Genomic DNA, 17,802 nt, shown 5'->3' on the forward strand with positions numbered 1-17,802 from the left:
CCTTCCTTGTAGACATGACTTCATTTTCTCAGGAAAAAAAGCATCTTTTCCAGAACAGAAAATGATATGGATAAAAAGTAGAGACTCAGAATTTCCAGAATGTCCTTTGAAGCCTTTATTGAGAACGTAAGAGAACAGAAGCCATTCAACTTAACATGGGTTTAGCATAGCAACAAATTAAGATGTGCCAGCCAACCTGAAGGTTTATTAAGCCAAAAAGTAACCCTCGGGAAGTGGACTTGGCCCAGCGGTTAAGGCGTCCGTCTACCACATGGGAGGTCCGCGGTTCAAACCCCGGGCCTCCTTGACCCGTGTGGAGCTGGCCCATGAGCAGTGCTGATGCGCGCAAGGAGTGCCGTGCCACGCAGGGGTGTCCCCCGTGTAAGGGAGCCCCACGCGCAAGGAGTGCGTCCTATAAGGAGAGGCGCCCAGTGTGAAAGAAAGTGCAGCCTGCCCAGGAATGGCGCTGCACACATGGAGAGCTGACACAACAAGATGATGCAACAAAATGAGACATAGATTCCCATGCCGCTGACAACAACAGAAGCGGACAAAAACAAGAACATGCAGCAAATGAACACAGAAAACAGGCAACTGGGGCGGGAGGGGGAAGGGGAGAGAAATAAATAAAAATAAATCCTTAAAAAAAAAAATGTAACCCTCCTGAGTACCCTGTCCAGAGGTGAAAGTCATAAGCTGTCTAACCAGAAGAGTCCTGTCACCCACCCCCATCTTGATAAGAAACACCAATAATCCTTTCAGGCATGGATACCAAACAGTCCTATCAGTACCTGAAAAATACTGACTCTTCTAAACACAATGGAACCATTCAAATAATTTCAGTGATCTATGTTAAGGTGACTGAACTGTTTTTTGGGTTTGTTGGTTTTGGGTTTTTTTTTTTTGTCCTGGGACAAGATACTGGAAATCGTACTGATAAATGATGCAACAGTGTCCCCTACAGGCCAGCAAAACCGTTCCTGACCCTCCCCCCGCAAACACTTCCTCAATTTTTATCTAGAGCCTGGAATAATATGTACAGAGTAAATTTGTAAAAGACACTGGGGATGCCCCTGACCCAGAATAAAATTACTACTCTTCCTGGGTGGTAAACTGTTTCCTAGATATCAGCATACTGTACAGCTGGAGATTAACCCACTATGGAATAGATAAATTGGTACCCTCTTCACCTTGAGGGCACCTACTCATACCAACCTTGACTAGCCCAACCCCAGCATTACCTGACTTAGAGGATTTACAGATCCTTGGAGGCTAAAATTTGATGTTCTCATCTTTGCCCCTACTCTCTCACCTTCTAGAAGATTGTAGCCAATATAAAAGAAACGACATAGCTATAAAGGTAATAACTTTCCTTTAAAAGATTTATGGTGGGAGGATTTATAAAGCACCAGCTGGAAACTACTTCTCTAATAGAGAGAGATGGGGCTACAACCAAAACGTGTGAAACATATTTAAGTACCAAAGCAAATATATATTCACAGATACAAACCTGTGGGTCTTTCCACAAAGGGAAGGATCTTGGAATGTCTCTAAGCCCTGTATTGTGAGATCTGACACAAAGTCCTTAGTGACCTGGAGGCGTGCTCTACAAAGGGGAAAGCGTCATTACTACTCTCTAGTGGCCATACTGCAAGGTGGACTGAGCTGGCCAGTACAGGCTTAAAGTTCATCTCTACTGGTTACTAGCTGTGTTACCTTGAAGAAGTTACTCTGCACCTCTATCCTATCATTTTCTTACTACATAAAACATTTAAAACTCTGCCTGGTCCTCAGAAGGTTCTCAAAAAACAGTAGCTGCCATTATTGTTAAAATTAGCACAGTTGTAGATTTCAAAGACAGTGGAGTGAAAGTCATTGGGAGTTAACACCTACCTTGAGCTGCTCCCTGGGATCTAACTCAGGGAGCGGGCACCTGGTGTCATCCTATTCAAAACTTTTTTTTTTTTTGGATGAAGTTGCTGAGGTCTAGAGTGCCTGTGACCTGCGCAGAGTCCTAGAGCTAGCGGGAGAAAAGATTCAAACTGGAGTCCGGCCCTCTGTCTGTCAATTCTACGCGACAGAGCTTAGCTCAGGGCCTGGCTCAGGACAAGCTCCAGTCTACTGTTCCTTCCAACACTAATCCCACAAGACCAGGGGCTTAGCATGAGGGGATTTGACATGGGGCTCCCAAAGGAGAGGCAAGTTTGGACAAGTGTGGCTGGGCTTATAATTGATTTTTTGTTTTGATTTGAAGATGTCTATGATAGTTAATTTGTACTGAACATCTAATATGTTAGAGGTACTTGTTCTAGGTGTTTTACATGGAAATGCTCAAACAATACAAATAGGTTCTATTACCCCCTAGGCAAGTTACAAATGAGGAAATTGAGGCTCAGAGGGACTATGTAACTTGAAAGTCACAATCTGTAACTGTACCTTGCCAAGAATTATAGAAGTGAATCCAAGATTCAAACCCAGGCAATCTGACCCAGAACTGACCTCTATGCCACATTAATGAAATTTTACTCTGGAGGAAAATAACATTGAGAATGAGACCTCTCTGAAGAGAAGGGAGCACAAATTCTATCTAATAACGCATAATCATATATAGATTTCTCCTATATTTCTCATGTGTATTTGGAGACAAATAGCTACCTGCCCACCCACTTGTAGACAGCATGCCTTGGCAGTGGATAATATCCAAGAGTGTACTCCACAGTGGCTGGGCGCATCCTGGATCATGGAAGACACTTAACGAGAACTGAATTCCTTCTTCTCTAGCTCCAGGGTTTTGGGAACTGAATTCCTTCTTCTCTGGCTCCAGGGTTTCCACAGAATCCTCACTCAACCTCTTTCATAGCTTTTATCACACTGTGCTATATAACACAGTCTGCCCAGTCAAGTGTTACTCATCTCTATAACCTCAGGGCCTAGGACAGTGCCGCAAACCAAGCAGGTGCACGATAAACATTTGCTGAATCACTGCATGACTGGCAGGTTGCCCCCGGCAACAGTAACCACCATTTACTGGGTGCTTAGGTGCATTGTCACATGTCATCCCCCCACACCTGCAAGACAGGTACAGCTTCCCCAGCTCTCTTAAGAGATCTTTGTGAATATATATTAATATGATCTGAATGTAAACCTTCCTTTAAAGTGAAGACCTTTAAAGGGACACATTTCTTGGAAAAAATAACTGACCACTGGGGTACAGATAATCTAAGGAGAGATGAGTGTTGTGGCTTACTAGGATGATGTTTCTCAAACCAGGTTTCTTGGAACACTGGTATTCCAAGTATATCTCACCAATATAATCCACTAGAATCAGAAATGTAAGTTTTATGACAAGTAGTCATTTTAGGAGGAGGATCAAAAAAGAAAATTTTGTATCTTCATCCCAACCAAATGACTTGATTTTCATTCTGTGAGAGTTGTTGACCATGGAGGGCAGAACAACTGTTTACATTTTTAAAAGAATTTTTCAGAATTCCAAAGGAAAATTGTTCTCATGTATCATTCACTAGAATATACGCTCCCATGAGAGAAGAATTTTCCTCAGTTTTGTTCACTGCTGTATCCTCACCTCAGTACCTGGAACGGTGCTTGGCAAATAGTAGGCATTTAATGAATATTTGTTGACTAAATAAGTGAATGACTCAATGTTTTCTCAAAAAGTTTAAACAGCACTGCCTGTAAGAATCAGCCAGAAACCAGGTACAGTCACAAACCTGCGACTTGTTCTGCCAGGAGAAAAGCTCATACAAAAGACTGTGTGTTGATTTTATAAATAAGATGCGCAGAAGTCAATTGGCTTTTGTCCCTCATAAAACTGTTCAAATAATGACAGTAACAATGGTCATAACATTAACCACATTTGCCTCCTTAAGATAAGTTGCTGTATCTTGGAAAGAAAGGTAACCCTATCTCTAGACTCATTTAATCCTAGCTCTAAATTTATACAATGTTCCAATCCCTCCACATTTATGAGGTTTTATGGAGTTATTAGGTTTTATGGAGTTAATCTGGTTCAGAGACACAGAGGACATTCTTCTGCTAAGGGCAGCAGAAAGCAGAGGCTGCAATCATTCAGGGAGAATGGACAGATGCACTAAAAAAGAAAGGCATCTAGCAGGCCAGGGCCTCCCTGTTTCTCCTCTAATCTCTACTTATTCCTCATCCCTACCCCAACACTGCAAACATTCAGCCAGTCCCAAGGAAATGCTACTGAACTGTAGATGCTGCAACTTCTAGTTCCCAACTAACACTGCCAGAATAAGCAGCCGCTTTCTCTAGCCTGAGTAGGGGCTGGCACAGTCAGGTGCCTCAGTCACATGTTGTCCCAGCAGATAACTGCATCAGTTTCCTTCTGCCATTCGCCATCCCCAAGTCTAGTGGCTCCAAGTTTTGTGACCACATCTCCCTAGGGTGGAAAACAAATTCTGGCCTAAGCACCAAATAGCCAAGGCTAATGCTCATCACAGCCTCATGATCATTAAAGCTACAGCATGCCAGGAGCAGGTAACCAGGGAAGAGCAGGCCCCGGAAGCAGGTAAAATACAGATATGAAGCCCACTTGGCCACAGCTTTGCCCTCCAATTATTCAAAGCCAGGCCCCTGGAGAGGCCTCGATAGCCCTCTCTCCTCCATGTGTCTCCCATTCTCTCCCAGCTCTATTTCACTTCCAGAAAAGTCAGGGAATTGGGTATAGCTGGCTCAGGGCTGAGACCAATGCCTTTCTGTCCTGGACCTCACCCAGTTCCTTGATTTTCACTTCTGGGCTCTGTTTCAAGGACCCCTGAGGCAACGACGCACAGAGCATCCTTCCCTCTCACTCTGGAAGCAATGGTGGGCAGTGCAATCTTGGGGCATAAATGCCAGAGAACTGCATATCAGACATCTCTCCTTACTTCCAATTTTGAGGTTCTCACCCTTGACAAGGTTAGATGAATACACACAATAAAGCAACAGGCAAACATTTCAAATGGTCATTCTTTTTAAAAAATAATAAGGAACACAAAGTATTTATAAACACATGAATAGGTTGAGAAGAAAGTTAATTTGTTCAGTCAATTACTCATTAAGTAGGAGAGCCAGGGACTATTCCAGATGCAGGGGATATATGGTGAACAAGGCAGCAAGGTGCCTACTCCCAATATTAACCTGGGCATTATTCCAATGAGGAGACAGGCAAACGTCACAAAGACAAACAGAACCCTGCCCTCAAGAAGTTTATATTCCAACAAAAAGAGGAGCACATCATCAAGTACCTATTTTAAAATGTCAGGTTACTCCTTTTTGGAGCTTAGTTCCCTCAGAGCGGACCCCACTGCTAAGTGATCTTTCAGTTTCCCACAGTGCTTCACACAAAGAATGAAAATTTGCATGCTAGCTATTGTGTTCTTATCTAATTCCCACTTTAAACTGCAAATTATTTCAGAATTGAGAGTGTTTCCTTCTCACCTTGATATTTCCCACAGCACCTAGCACAATTACCTGTACATAATAAGCACTCAGTGAGTAACAGTGGATTGTTAAATAGGGTTGGGCACTCCTGTCAGTTCTGGGTATAATTCTGGTCTGTCAGGTGGCAAAAGAGGAGACCCAATACCCATGGAGAGGACCTCCATGCTCCAGTCTCAGAACCAGAGCCCATCCACCACAAGTGACTGACCCACACTCATTTTCTTATTGCATCCAGCTCAAAGACCGTGCTGATTAGCTTAGAAAAGAAAATCTTACTCATTCCCAGTTATAACAACTAGACTTTGGAGACCTAACAACGATGTCCAGAGTGGATCCATCCTGGGGGTGGGTGATGATGGATAGAGTCATGGTAGAATAGGATGATCAGTCATAAGACGGCTGTTTTATTTGCCTAGAAAAAATGTGGACTTGGCCATTTTTTGAGCTGCCAGAGTCCAATATGAGGAAGACATGGATATAAAGCCATCTAGGTCTCAAGAGAGTTATTTTTCACTGAGGTCTTACCTCAGTTCTAAAAGCTTTTCTAAGAAACTGTCACACTGTTTTGAAGTGTTCTCTACATGATTTTAAGGTTCCTTGAAATCAAGGGAGCTGTCGACTGAACTGTGGGAGCTCAGTAAGTCCTGTTTGAGTCTAAAAGTTGGGGAGCTAAGTGGACAGAGTTTCCATTTAATTGGGCTACATTCCTACCCAGTGTGCAATGCTCAGAGACGCTGTAATGAAAGAACTATAAGAGACTGACAGAAGGAATAAGTCTGGAATCTCCAGAAGCAAAAAAGCTGAGCGACATGCAGGTACAAAGGGGTCAGGCCCACCCAGGGTAAGGGGGAAATGGGCACATCTGCAGTCCCATGCCTGCTTCATTTGAAACCCTACCCTTTCAACAACCTAAAAACCGTTCACAGTCTTGTGACCTCTTTGCCACTGACCACAGGGGTGAGTCCTGTGCTATATAGTCTGCTATATTTTTAAATCTCCAGTTAAAAAGCTAAGTCCTTCAATAAGCACATGAAAACATGTTCAACATTATTAGCCATTAGGGAAATACAAATTAAAACCACAAGATACCATTAGGGTAAAAAACAAGCAAACAAAAAATAAGAAGTATTGGCAAGGAAGTAAAGAAATTAGAACCCTCATACAGTGCTGGTGGGAATGTAAAATTGTGAAGCAGATGTGGAAAATAGTATGGCAGTCCTTCAAAAAGTTAAATATAAAGATACCACTTGACTCAGCAATTCTACTACTAGGTATATACTCAAAAGAACTGAAAACATATAATCATTCAAAAACCTTCATAAGAATGTCCTTTGCAGCACTATCCATAATAGCCAAAACATGGACACATTTCAAATGTCTACCAATGGATGAATGAACAAAATGTGGTATATCCATACAAAGGAATATTATTCAGCCCAAAAAAATAATGAAGTACCAATGTATGTTACAAAACAGATGAACATTGAACTAATTATACCAAATAAAGGAAGTCAGACAGACACAAAAGGTCACATATTATATGATTCTAATATATATGAAATGTCTGGAGTAGGCAAATCAAAAGAGACAGGGAGTAGATTAGTGGTTGCCAGGGGCAGTGCAGGAACAGAGAATTGAGAGGGACAGCTAATGAGTATGTAGTTTCTTTTTTTTTTTTAAAGATTTATTTTTATTTATTTCTCCCCCTTCTCCCCCCGCCCTGCCCCAGTTGTCTGCTCTCTGTGTCCATTCACTGCGTGTTCTTCTGTGTCCGCTTGTACTCTTTGTCAGTGGCACCCAGAATCTGTGTCTCATTTTGTTGCATCACCTTGCTGCATCAGCTCTCCGTATGTGCAGTGCCATTCCTGGGCAGGCTGCACTTTCTTTCACGCTGGGTAGCTCTCCTTACAGGGCACACTCCTTGGATGTGGGGCTCTCCTACACAGTGGATACCCTGCGTGGCATGGCACTCCTTGGGCGCATCAGCACTGAGCATGGGCCATCACCACACAGGTCAGGAGACCCTGGGTTTGAACTTTGGACCTCCCATGTGGTAGGGAGACACCCTAACCATTGGGCCAAATCCTCTTCCCAGAAGGTAGTTTCTTTTTGGGGTAACAGAAATGTTCTAGAATTGGACAGTGGTGGTGGTTATACAACCTTGTGAATACAGTTAAATCACCTAATTATATATTTTAAAGTGATGAATTTTTTGTTACATGAAATTTTATGATGTGAATTAGATCTCAATTTAAAAACCCAATGGCCTTGCTTTTGTTTTATTCTTTGTAACTGCACCTTATTCAGCAAAAACTTAAAGGTAATACTTTGAGGTTTAAAAGCACAGTTAATTCTCAAAGTGTTCCTCACCTCCCTGCATTTGCCTTTTCCTGGATTTCTGCTCATTCTAGATCCCCATGGACATACATACTCAAGTCAAAATCAAAGATGAAAAATAGGCTAATTTTGGATAATGTTTAGAAGTTTTTTATTTCTAGTTGTTAATATAATTATTGTCTATGTTAAACTTGTATTACAGAGACAATGTAGTTCAATATAAAAGGTTCTCTGTATAATGACAATTCTAGTCCTTGAGTTAAATCCCCTGAAGTAAGACCAGTGTGCCACTTCCACTGTGGTTATGCTGGCACTGCCACTCGCCTCCTCACCATCTTCTTAGACTCTTTCTCAGGAAATTTCTGAATCTTCATCTCAGATAAATCCTTCCACTGGCTGCCTAGGCCACACTATAATATACCCAGCAAAGCATGCAGAATTTTGTTCCCAGTAAGTATACAAAATATACAAAGAGATGCTTACTGAACAAAATTGCTCTCGTTTCAGAAAGTGGAGTCATGGGACCTGCAGAAAAGTACAGAGTGTCATGGTCTCCCATGTCATTCTCTGCACTTCATGTTCACAGGATAGAGAGAAGAGAACTTTAAAGAGATTACCCTTATCAATTAACAGTAAGCCAGCACACCTTGTGACCTATTATTGTTGGTACTAATTAGCACTGCTATAATGTTTCTTTGAAAAGGGAATAGAGAAGGGAACATACTAACATGTGCTTTCTTATTTTTACAGGAAAACTGCCAAGCCATAAAGGAAAGAAGTGTTCATGAGTCACCGATACATTATCAAAAAACACGTAACGAATGGTCAGTGGTCAGATGCTGATACAAACACTAGCTTGTTTGTAAAGCATGTGCTCCAACACTCAATTCACCTACATTATTTGAACTGAGTAAGCAAGCAAAAACAAAACGTTTGACTCTCATTCTGACCTGTTCAAGGCAAAGGAAGCCCATTCCTTTTCTTAAGTTGACTACAAATAATTATTCCATAATAAACAATGCCCTCACAGTTTTCAGCAACCTGCGAGAGACGCTGGGGATTTGTATAAAATAAACAAAGGAACTGAGTTTTTCTTATATTTTATTTAGAAAACCAACTCGGGCATGGACATTGAACTGTACCTTTTCTTTGATGCACTTTTCAAATGATAATTTCTTCCACTGTCACCATTAAATCTTAATCCATTCCAGCTCCTTGCATGGGTCATTGAGCCTATATGTACTGCTGTTATTTTAAAATGTTTCCCCTTGGTAGGGAAAGAGGGGGAGAAAAGATGTTGAGAGCCAGATGGGCCTCTTCACAGTTCATTTATCAAACCTAATACGCTGGGCTCCACCCTCCTCTCACTCACTATTGTGGTTAAACTTCCATATAATTTGGTAATCATTTTCATTATCGGAGAGTGACCCCAATGCAGCCTATCCTGGGATGCCCAGTCCTTGCAGCTGCTCTTTTCCTGCCTTTTCCTACAGTAGACCCTAAGCACCTCTGAGTTTATTAGCTGTAGACTGACCTTTGGGCTGAGGAGGTCAAGAAGGGGCCAGATCAGAGGGCTTGCCCAGTTCTTTAAAAGCTATAACAAGCTGTCCATCAGGCAGAGTGGACTGTATAAACAAAGCCAAATCTTCAGAAATTCTGTACCACTTCTGTTAACACTTACCCTGCATTCACACAGCTTCTCCTGATGTACTTTGGATCATTCAACTCCGGGGGAAGTGAATAGACAGCCCTAATAAGCCTATTTGGAGAGGGTTGTTTATGGGATTATGGAGCTTGGGGAAGGAAACCCACAGCACTCAGATGTGCTCCAGAATGGCAGAGTTGTGTGACACTGTGACAAACTCGGTTACCCCGAGTCAGGCAGAATTGACACTTTCCTCCAAAAGCTAAATTACAAGGAACATATGCTTTCACTTTAAGAGACTTCAGTTGAGTCCAAAACAACAGCTTCCCCCCTAGCCTCAAAGAGATACAAATATTTTATAACCCAGTTCCAAGTTTCACTAAGGAAAAAAAATCCCCCCTAATAACATTATTGCAAATGAACCTACTGATGAGAAAAACAAAACAACAAAAATCTGTATTACAGTAGACATACTCAAGTTACTGACAGCAGCGGAGTCTCAGTTGACCTAAATTTCTTAAAGTTGTACTATTCATAATGCATTCTCTAAAGTGCAATATTGAGGTAATTAGAGTCATCTGTATTTAACTTTCAGAGGAAAAATTTTCTATTATCTAATCTAACTGATCCCCTGATAGCTTTGATGAAAGTAAAAGACTGTAACCTATTGCTTTGGCCTTTGGCGAGAGCTAATTATTTTCTGTCAAAGCACATTTTTCCTCGTGTAATTCCAAAGTACACAATAGGCCAATCTCTACAACACAGGCAGCCCAGTAAGCCCTGCAGAGGATGTTTTATAACTTTCACCACCACAAGCTTGATGGCTTACTCGAGGCCATGCCCGATACCAGAAGGCCAGAAGAAGCTTTGATGAGGAAAAGGGAGGTATATGGAAACAGCGTGTTTATGTGGATCACATGGATGAGTCTTTCTGATAGGTCCCTGGAATGGGAAACATCAAATGGAGGTGGGGAAGGGGTGAGGGGAAGGATTACGGTTATTTAATACTCTCAGGACACTTCTCCTTCTGAGCTCTCAAGACACCACCCTCTTGAAATTTTCTTTCAGGTGTTTAGTTTTAAGGAGGTCTGCGTAGTGTCAGCTGCTAAGCTCTTTTTTTTTTTTTTTCCTGCTTCCCCTACCACAAAGGACTTGAGAATTTTTGTTTCAGATGCTAGACTACATCAACTTCAACACTGGCTCCAGCTCCTGATTAAACTGTTAGCAGTAAGGGCCAGAAATGCTGAAACCAGACTCCTCTTAAACAGGTCATTTTGGCCACGTTCTCTGATGATTTGGTGTATTAGGAAATTAATGTTAACAAACCAAATGCATTCAACAAAAGACATCCATTCACAACACTTGGACTCTCTCTTTGCCCTGCTGTCTTTGGAGGGATGGGGTGGGGGAAAGATTATAGGGGAATTCTTTTTTCCTTTCCTATTTAATAAGTATCACCAAGGGGAAAAAATATAAAAGGTCAGAGAGAGAAACCTCTTAAATGTCCCCACACTGGTATTTCATTATTTAATTAAATATACATACTTAAATTGTAATGCAAAGGAAAATTTTAATTAATGAAAGTTAAATTGGAAATCACCTAATTACTATAGTTGAAACTATGTGTCATTTACTCTAACCATACCACACACTCACACAAAGCAAGGGCGACAACTTCTTTGGATATCACTGGGAATTTTTAAATAATTGTTTGAATGTGAGTCTGAATTTAGAGATAATATAAATATTTGAAAAAGCAGCTTTTTGATACCAAATCAAAATCGATAGTTCATACTCTTTATTCTCTCCTTTCTTGGAAAATGCTCATCTTCAGCCTTGTTCAGACAAATCCATTTTTATGATAATTACTACTACTGAAGCTATAAATTGTATATTCTGTTGCATGAACTCATTTGAAGAATATTATGGCTATCAGTAAATGTCCTTGACTCCTAGACACACAGAATTTTGAAACACCAAATAAGACTGAGACAAAATACAGCATAATCATCCTGATTCCTCTCCCTCTTACTTAGAGACAGAAGATAATTCAACCATTTTTACAAACTACATATCTAAAGGATAACCCTAACATTCAGGGTAACTAGTTCCAGCACCTCACAACAATGTTTTTCAAAAAGAGCAGGATAATATATTCACTAGGCAAGCATCAATTCTGGAAAACACCGGCGATCTGTAGAAGCTTTCCTCCAGCTGCAGCTTTCGAACCACCAGTAAAGCCATGTGCAAAGAAACTAGGTTGAAGCAAAAGTGATTCCTACTCGTTCAATTCTGAAAATGGGGTTGATAAATAGAGCACTTTGAAGCCATCCACCCCTCATCGAGTGATATAAGAGCACTATATGGATTTCCCAGCCATCTGTCCTAACTAAATAGCAAGGCTAGTCTTAGACTGTTATTAAAAGGGTTCTTCGGCACCAGGTACTTATATTACTTATGTTCATGATGCCAACATTTATGCTAAATGTTATACTCAGGGATAAATCATATACTCATACAGATGATGTCATAGGACATTACGATTAATATAGGTATCACGTGCAGGAAAGCTAACTTGGGCTGAAAGTGTCTTAAACTTGCTTCTTACTCACGGGCCCTCAGTTGAGAGGGATGAGACCAGCCATAAGGAAGGGCTGGGCCAAATACGGCTCTTGTTTGTCAGGGACCGCAAATCTGATCTCCTAAGAACTAACCTGGCATGCCATTCTCTCCTCAGGTTCTGGCGGGTGGTGAGCGAGGCAAGGATGGCAGTCAAGATTTCACTCTTTTGTTCCACAGGATGCACCTCTCTTCTAACTTCATGAAGTACGGCATTTGTCTAGAAGAAATGATCCAAAAAGAGAAAGAAAAAGTGAAAAATTAATTAAAAAAAAAAGCCCATAAGCAAATAAGGACAGTAAATCAATGGCCTTTTTTTATTACAGTTCCCCTACTAACAAATCAATACAGTAAATGATGGTCAAAAATGGCCAGCATATATTTTGTATTTAATCAATGTACACGGCACATAAGGTAAACTCCAAAGCTCCATTGCCTTAAGTAACATATCAAGATGCTGTGCGTTCTCACTCTAATTTTCTCAGTGCACAAACGATTATTTTTCCTGTGAACAGGCTACCACAGGCTATTATTAGAAATGATTTTCACGTACATTTCACTGTGAGTTGTTTTGCCTTTTTTAAAAAGCCCAGTGTCTGTCTTGCCCACTCTGCTTCCTGCCACCCAGCTGAGGTTTTCTGCACGGCCTCTCTTATTTGAATCATTAATTTCTATTCCCAGCCATCCCAGCAATTTTTTTTTTTGTGGTTCACTCATTTTCCTTGCTTGTTGAAAATCAAGATCTTGCAAAGAAAGAAACCACAAGAACACAAAAGTGAAAAAGGGCATTCTATGCATTATATCTCAAGGAACCTTTTTCCAGCTTTGAAAATTCACTGGACACAGTTATACTGATATTTCAGATGAGTGTCAAGGATTCTTACACACAGGAGACGAATGATTTTAGAAAGAATCACTTATTCTGTGGTTATGACTAAAGTCCTTAAGGTAAATGATGCTCACAGGTGAGGACAAAACAACCTAGGCTCTACCCAGCATTAGAAAAGGTCAGATGCTGCTTTTACAAGTGACTGAAGCCCCAATACATCACACCCTGCTCACTCTAATGAAGAAAATTTCATCTCTGAAATTGTTGTTTCAATTTTACCTCCAATTCATTCCTGTATACAAAAGTATACCTGTATTTAAACATGTCAGTAAATTTATGTAACACTACAAATACAGTTAAGAAAACAATGAAAAGTGTTCAATTGGTACTTGATGTTTGAGTGACTGAACGGGCAAGTTTTAATCATAGAACCTTGCATCATGGGTATCTACATATAACTGAAGGAGAAAACTTTAGAATTTGTTTTTAATTTAAATTTAGTGTGACTTCCATGGAGATTTTAAAGCCAAGGCAATTGCTAAAAGAAATGAAATTGTTACTTTCTGTGCTCTAGTTACTCAATATATTGCTTAGCTAATTGATGCCAATATATCTGTTTACTTAAAGAGCACCCACATAATTTGTTTCTTGTATAAACAGAATGACTTCTCTCTTGCTCCTGTATTTCAGAGCATCTTTAATATCCTCATGACAATCCTGAGAAGAGGTTTAGGGAGTACTTGGTGTTTTTGCTGCCTATCATCCATCCAAACCCACCTCATCCTCCAGGAACTGCACCCATACCTCCTCTTGGGAGAATCCCTTTCTTCTCTTGTGTGCAGTCTTGGAGGGACTGTCAACCAAGGTGTCTGCCCTCCCCTCTCAAGGATGTGGGCCAGACCACCTTGATTCTTTTTTCTAGGACTTTAGATTTTTGAGAGGAAAGACAAAGAAAGGGAAAATATTTGGAGGCAATTTATCAATTTCCTTGGTTCCTACAACCTACAGTCCTCTGAGTATCTCCAGTTTCCTGAACTTTCTGGGTCCAGCTCATTTTCTTTTCCTTTGATATTATGAGGTAGGCAATATCCTTTCAATAAGGATATTCACCAGAATCTATTTCTGCTGCTTACAATAAAAAAACCCAATTAATACAAAGGGATGAGGCAGGAAGCAGTATCTCCACTGTGAAGGATCTAAGACCACCTGACTAGCACTAGAAAAGACAGGGACACTGATCTCTGCCTCTGAGATCCAGTATTACATCTACTACACCGAGAAATGTACGACTGGATGCTTCTTAGCTTCCATAGCAGCATTTTCATTCCTTGGGCACAGGGAGGAATGCTCAGCCTCTCTAGGCAATTCCACAGGCTCTAAATGGTTAGAACAGGGGTTGCAAATTCAAATACCCACTGGGGCCAGGCAGGTAACATGGATGACTCAAGACGAGGTTATCTGAAGAGAGTCTGGCTAAAAAGGCAGACAGTATTCAACTCCAACCGTCTTTGCCATTCACAAAAGCGGGCTCAATGGTACCAGGATCTCTGAATTTCCAAAATAAAAAATAAACCTGAGTTTTGTTTTTCTTATGTGAAAACTTAATTTTTAAATGCTGACATGGTTTTTTTTAAATGTTAAACACCAGTAGGCCAAACAAGAAATACCAATGGTTTGAACAGAACCCAGCAATTCATAACCTCTAACTTAAAAGAAGTCTAACTTTCAGAGAGGTTCTGGCATCCATGAATATTCTAACAACAGTATTGGCCCTAGCTGTGAAACCCCAAATCATGTACTTAAAGTTGGAAGGAGCGTCAAAAACTCATGCAGTTTTCTCTATCTCTAGGTGCATATTATTTTACCAAAATATAAAAATGCATTAAATAGAGAATAGAGTACCCATCTAGATACATCAAAGCTCTGATAAAAACAAAATTATTTCCTCCTTTGACTCTATTTAGACTTTTTTTAAAAGTCATGGAGCTTTTATGTCACATATATGTGTGATATATATGCATATATTACAATACAATAATTATGATTTTTTAAGTCACTGAATTTTTCCTTGCCTTTCACATCATTTAAATTTTATACAGGGGCCCTTGTTTTCAGTAGATCCTGACCAGTCTCTAAGAGGGGAAGGAGGAAAGATTTAAGAAAGTTAAGTTTCACGAGGGCAGGACCTTGTCCGTTTAGGTCATCGCTGTATTCCCACAGCCCTGCCAGATGACTTTTCATAAACATCTGTCAAGTCAGTGAATGAAGAAGGGATTTAAAAGCAAGTATTGCAGAATCAAAGAGCAATGAAAGACTGTCTTCTTTTAAGCAATTACTATGATATAAATTGATAAAGTCATAAAATAGATAAGAGAGCATATGTACTTTACCAAGGAGCTCTACCCTTCACAAAAGAATTCATTTCAAGGTCTCGTTAAATAACCAAGTACCCTGGCTGACAGTTTCCAAAACTTCAGTCATTCAAGTACATCTTTATGAGTCCTGCCATTTTTGTGTATAAGATAAATATTTAATATTTTTCTTTAAATTGACCTATTTTTTAAATATAAAAAGAACTTCAAAAGAAAAATGAAAAAGCAGCAATGCTTCTCTTAAATGAGGAGACAGTCATAAAAATAAATTAAAAACAAAGCATGTGGGGGGGGGTATATGGGAACTTGTATATTCTGCATAAATGATGTCTCTGTAAATCTACAACTGCTCTAATAAAACATAAATTTTAAAAAGCAAAGCTATATGTTATTTCATTCTAGATAGATAGCATCACTTGCTAAAGACTCTGACACTGAAGTCTGCCCCCCTTCTTTGTAAACGGGATATTTACAAACGATGGTGAATGTTAAAGATGTATCAGATCTAAAGGAAGACTTCCTTGACCTAGAGGAGCTGGGAAGGGAATCATTTTCTCATGCTGTAGTCTTCACTACGTCCTCACCAACTGCAGGCTCCCCAGGCGCCTCTTACCGTCAGCCTGGATAATGTCTGTGGTACACATTCCACATTTCAGATATACTGTCCTACTGCAGGGGTTCTCAAATACTCAGCAGATGTACCTCTTTTTTCCCTCAAATGTATTCTTACGTGGAAATCCAATATATAAAACAAATAAAACTGGAGCAGTTCTCTCCAAACGGGATCTAGAGACCTTCCCTTTGTCATGGGGCGTCTCTTCAAAACCCCAAGGCACTGTGGAATACAATTTGCCAACCCCAAAATCTAAATACCATTCCATATATCATTAAAATAGCATTCAAGTTTTAAAAAATCTATACATTGCATGTGGGAATGCAAATATTGCCACTCTGGAAAACAGTTTAGACATTTCTTATAAAGTTAAATAGAACTTACCAAACCAGCAATCCCATTTCGAGGGATTGATCTAAAGAAATGAAAACTTATGTTTGCACAAAACCTGTGCATAAATGTTGATAGCAGTGTCTCAACTGATAGAGCGTCTGCCTACCATATGGGAGGTTCCAGGGTTCGATCCCCAGGGCCTCCTGACCTATGTGGTAAGCTGGCCCATGCACAGTGCTGTCGCATGCCAGGAGTGCCGTGCCACGTAGAGGAACCCCCGTGTGGGAGTGCTCCATGTGCAAGGAGTGTGCCCTGCAAGGAGAGCCGCCCCACGTGAAAAAATCACAGCCCACCCAGGAGTGGTACCGAACACATGGAGAGCTGATGCAGCAAGATGACACAACAAAAAAGAGATGCAGTTTCCTGGTGCCACTGAGGGTGCAAGCGGACACAGAAGAACACACAGCAAGCGGACAGAGAGAGCAGACAACGGGGCAGGGGAGAGAAGGGGAGAAAAATAAATAAATCTTAAAATATATATATATATTTACAGCAGCTTTATTCATAATTGCCAAAAACTTGAAGCAAACTAAATGTCCTTCAGAGGTTGAAAGTATAAGTACAGTGCTACATTCATACAATGGAATACTACTCAGCAATAAAAACGGGATAAATAATTGATAATGCAGACACTTGGCTGAATTTCAAAGGCATCATGCTGAGTGAAAGAAGCTAATAGCAAAGGGTAAATACTGTATGATTTCATTTATTTGACATTCTGGAAAAGGTAAAACTATAGGAACACAGAACATATCATATAAGGGAATTTAGTGTGATGGAATTAATCTGTATCCTGATTGTGATGCTAGTTACACCAGTCTATACAATTGTTAAAACTCACAAAACTGTACACAAATTTTCTTGTATGCAAATTTTTTATTTAACTTTAAAAATTCATTTCCATCACATTTTTAAGACAAGAAAGAATGCAGAAAACAAGGTGACAAGTGACCAAACAATCTAATGAATAAGTAGCAAAAACATAGAAAAGCATATTCTAGATGACAAAAACATAGTTACAAAATTTTTTTTAAAGAAACTGAAAAGGAGGTATGAACTAAGATTGAGCATTCAGACCCTAAAATAAGTATTTCCTAAAATTTAGGGTAAAAAGAAGCTATTAAGCAAAAGGAAATTTCAGAGTGTCAAAGAACATTTTTTTTAAACTTTAAACAAAGCAATTAGTGGTATTTTTCTCCTGATAAAAGTGTCATCATTTCCTCCTCAAGGGTTAACTTTACCAAGAAATGTCAATAGGCCATTTTCCCATTAATAATAACATAAAATTATCTTAAACCAGGGTCAATTTTTAAAGTCTCCCATTACCAAAAACTTTCTCCTTCCTCTCCCCTCAAAACAAAGGGTTTAGGAGGCTAAATTCCATTTCATTAGTAATTTTTTTTCAATAGAAAGAGACAGAAATGCTGACCAGAGCAGGGAAAGACCACGAATATTCTTAAGAGTGCTGGCTGTTCAAATCGCAGCTGTCACCTCCTAAGTTTGAGCCCTTTCTACAACTGCTAAATAGAGA

The 17,802-nt window shown here is 40.0% G+C and overlaps 1 protein-coding gene across 1 annotated transcript in view; it reads right to left on the reverse strand.

Annotated features, from left to right (window-relative positions):
• The window catches only part of FTO (FTO alpha-ketoglutarate dependent dioxygenase), a 405,189-nt gene that overhangs the window by 159,765 nt on the left and 227,622 nt on the right, over positions 1-17,802 (reverse strand). Inside the window, exon 8 of the mRNA XM_058280010.2 lies at positions 12,160-12,284. Within this exon, the coding sequence (XP_058135993.1) occupies positions 12,160-12,284 (125 nt within the window). The remainder of the gene's footprint in view (positions 1-12,159; positions 12,285-17,802) is intronic.

Source organism: Dasypus novemcinctus, chromosome 18, assembly GCF_030445035.2.
Source record: "Dasypus novemcinctus isolate mDasNov1 chromosome 18, mDasNov1.1.hap2, whole genome shotgun sequence".
NCBI lineage: Eukaryota > Metazoa > Chordata > Mammalia > Cingulata > Dasypodidae > Dasypus > Dasypus novemcinctus.